Source organism: Benincasa hispida, chromosome 4 (genome assembly GCF_009727055.1).
Source record: "Benincasa hispida cultivar B227 chromosome 4, ASM972705v1, whole genome shotgun sequence".
Classification (NCBI taxonomy): domain Eukaryota; kingdom Viridiplantae; phylum Streptophyta; class Magnoliopsida; order Cucurbitales; family Cucurbitaceae; genus Benincasa; species Benincasa hispida.
Genome location: NC_052352.1, coordinates 43118869 through 43122354, shown reverse-complemented (window position 1 = coordinate 43122354; position 3486 = coordinate 43118869). Strand labels below are relative to the sequence as shown.

General features: G+C 30.3%; 1 protein-coding gene across 2 annotated transcripts; it reads left to right on the top strand.

Moving 5' to 3' along the window:
• The first annotated feature begins 248 nt into the window (after window positions 1–248).
• LOC120075171 (WAT1-related protein At1g43650) lies at window positions 249–3247 on the top strand. Of its 2 annotated transcripts, XM_039028364.1 has the most exons (7): window positions 249–508; window positions 591–653; window positions 749–865; window positions 1351–1615; window positions 1709–1867; window positions 2458–2609; window positions 2943–3247. In XM_039028364.1, the coding sequence occupies exons 1-7, from the start codon at window positions 306–308 to the stop codon at window positions 3085–3087; spliced, it is 1104 nt and encodes a 367-aa protein (XP_038884292.1). In that variant the 5' UTR covers window positions 249–305; the 3' UTR covers window positions 3088–3247. The 2 variants fall into 2 exon arrangements, with proteins under 2 accessions (XP_038884292.1, XP_038884291.1); XM_039028363.1 differs by having other exon boundaries at window positions 1351–1867.
• Window positions 3248–3486: the final 239 nt, after the last annotated feature.

The following is a 3486-nucleotide window of genomic DNA, read 5'->3' as shown; positions in this document are numbered from 1 at the left end:
ATGAAAAAGTAACCTAGAGAATACTTGTGTTATATAGATAATAACCCCTTTTTTTTTAATTATTATTATTTGATACCATAAAGATAATAATCTAAAACAACCAATAAAGCAAACAAATAGTTCACCAACAATTATGTAGTGCATAAATTAGTGGAATGAAGGCCCCAAAAAGTATGGTGTTGAAAATAACCAAACAGGGAAAAAAAAATTTCACTTTTTTCCCTATAAATTCCTCAATCACCCTTCTTATATTTTCAACTACCAAAGTGTTAGATAAAGAACTTTTTTTAAAAAAAAAATTAAACATGAAGAGCTTTGTTGGTTATGTAGAGGCCATGGAGGTCCACAAACCCTACATTGCAATGTTGTTTGTTCAATGTGTTTATTCTGGAATGGCTTTGTTCTCAAAAGCAGCCATTTCTCAAGGCATGAACCCGCCCATCTTCGTCTTCTATCGTCAAGCTTTTGCTACCGTTGCCATGGCGCCTCTCGCCTTCTTATTCGAAAGGTTCGTTATTTTCGTACCCAGAATAAAAATTCGTCGAAATTTGATGTTTCTTTAAAAAAATTGAGATTTATATTGTTTGCAGAAAAAAGGCAGTTCCTTTATGTTTCAAGTTCCTTTCCAAAGTGTTCTTGGTTTCTCTAGTTGGGTATGTATAATGTGAATTTGATATTATATTCTTATGTCTCAATTTATATAATAAGCTTAATTAATTAAATTCATCACTAAAAAATGATTTTTCAGGATCACTTTGAGTTTAAACCTTTATTATATAGCAATCAACCATACATCAGCAACATTTGCAGCTGCAACTACCAATACCATCCCTGCCATTACCCTCCTCTTGGCTCTCCTTTTCAGGTTAAAGTATATCTATTTACATTTTAGTCGTCTCATGACCATTTAGTTTTTTAAAACGATGCTTATCTTTTCATAATCTTTTTCATATTTTCTAAAGTAACATTTGAATTTGAATTCATATTCAAATTCTACTTCTTTTAACGAATTCAAAGAGTTCAAATTATAAGCGTAATTTTAAAAAAACCGAATGGTTATCAAATGGGTACTTTATTTTTTAGGACAAATCGTAAAAACCATTCCTAAAGTATGGTGGTAGTTGTAATTATACTCTCAGACTTTCAATTCTAAAAATCGAACCCTCAAACTTATATAATTGTAGAAGTTTGAGAGTTCAATTTTATCATTTGGGGGACCAATTTCTATAATTATCATAAGTTTAAAGATGTAATTATAACTACCACCATATTCGAGGGATGACGTTTTTGCAAATGGCCATTTGTTTTGGTTTGTTAATTTAAGTGAGATATTTGTTTGAATTGTATCAGATATGAAAGCATTTGCATAAGAAAGGTTGAAGGGATGGCCAAATTGATGGGGGCAATGATAGGTTTTTCAGGGGCTTTAGTATTTGCCTTTGTGAAAGGTCCACCAATGAAATTCATGAATTGGTATCCACAAACAAATAATAACAATAATAATAATAATTCAAATTCAAATTCATTTCAACCTTACTCCACATTGGAATGGATTAAGGGTTCATTCACTATGCTTTCAGCCAACATTGCTTGGTCTCTGTGGCTTGTTTTGCAGGTTCTATTCCTTTTCTACCCTTCTCTTTCAATTTTTTTTACTGGGTTTTTTCATTTTTTTTTTTTTGAAGAAATTAAATTTTGTTCTCTTAAGGGCTTCATTGTGAAGGAATATCCAGCAAAATTGAGAATTACAACTTTGCAATGTTTCTTTAGCTTGATTCAATCAGCTTTGTGGGCTGTGGTAATGGAGAGAAAGCCACAAGCTTGGAAACTTGGATGGAATCTTCAACTCTTCTCTGTTGCCTATTGTGTAAATATCTCAATCCTTTCCGAATCGTTTTTTAAATTTATGTTCGTTTCTTCTAATTTTCTTATTATAATTTTCACTTAAACAGTGCGAAATAATATTTGTAATTTTAAACAAGATCGAAATGTATCCTAATCTATTCATTTAAACTTTTTAAGGCCGGTTTAACGTAGTATTAAGAAAGTTTTTGTGGTTTATTAGAAACTCTTATGATGTCACTATCTCTTATTCCAACTTATATTAACTTAAGCTTCCAATAGTGATTTGATGGTCATTTTTAAGTTTTGGACTTAACCATGATTTATGTCTTTATCAAACTCCTGCAATATTGTCATTGTCCTCTTGTTACAAGTTGTATATAGGTAATTTAACGACAATTCTTTCACTAAAAGCTTATTAGCATGCTTAATTTATCACATTTAAGCAACTTTTGGGTTTGATCACGATTTAACATGGTATATTAATAAAACAAGAGGTTGTTTTTAAAAACTCTATAACGTTATTACTCTCTAATAGTTAACACCGATAATCTCGACTATAATTTATCTTTTGGGTCGGACGGTAATATGATTAAGAGTTGTTTAAAATGATAGGGTGTAATTGTGACTGGAATGACCTATTGGCTACAAATATGGTGTGTGGAGAAGAAAGGGCCAGTTTTCACAGCTATGTTTACACCATTAGCTCTCATCATAACAGCAATCTTCTCAGCATTGCTATGGAAGGAATCCCTTCATTGGGGAAGGTCAATATATATTCCTTTTAATTTTTCCATCGTTATCACTCCTATTTGGTAACTATTTTAACTTTTTATTTTTGTGTTTGAAAAACTTATTTCATTCACCTTTCTTATAACGTTTTGCATCTTTCTCAAGTACAACGACTTTTTGAAAGCTATTTTTTGTAGTTCTCGAAATTTGGTTTGGTTTTTTAAATCATCGGTGAAAAGTAAATAACAAAAAAAGAAATTTAGAGATAGAAGTAGTATCCATAAGCTTAATTTAAAAAAGAAAAATAGTTATCAAACGGAACCGTATATTATTTATGATATTGAGAAAAGGATTGATTTTTGTGGCAGTGTTGGTGGAGCTATTTTACTAGTGATGGGCCTTTATTTTGTTTTGTGGGGAAAGAAGAAAGAAGATGGTAAAATTGAGACAATTGAACAAAGACATGACACCAAAGAGGAAACCATTTTGGAGTGCATTACAACACATCATTGAATTATCCAATTCACCTTCCATTTACCAAGTCCAATGATCATCACCACATTTCCTCTTCTTTTTTCCTATGGTAATTAATTGGTAAATATATATGCCATTATTATACCAAAAAAATTAATTATTTCATAGTCATCACTAATTAATCTATGTCTTTTCTTTCTTTCTTTTGGTCTCTTTTTCATTTTAATGGATATCTTAGGTCATCATCTAGTTCTAATTTATTTCATTTCTTTACTAGTGGATAACGTACGTCTATGTCAATTATTGTAAATGATAAAAAGAAAAAAAAAAGTTTATTCCAAAAACAAAAATTCTAAAGACATTTTTATAAATATGATACTGACGTGACATAGTTTCAATTTTATTTGATAAGTCAATATCGAATTTCCGCATTAGAAT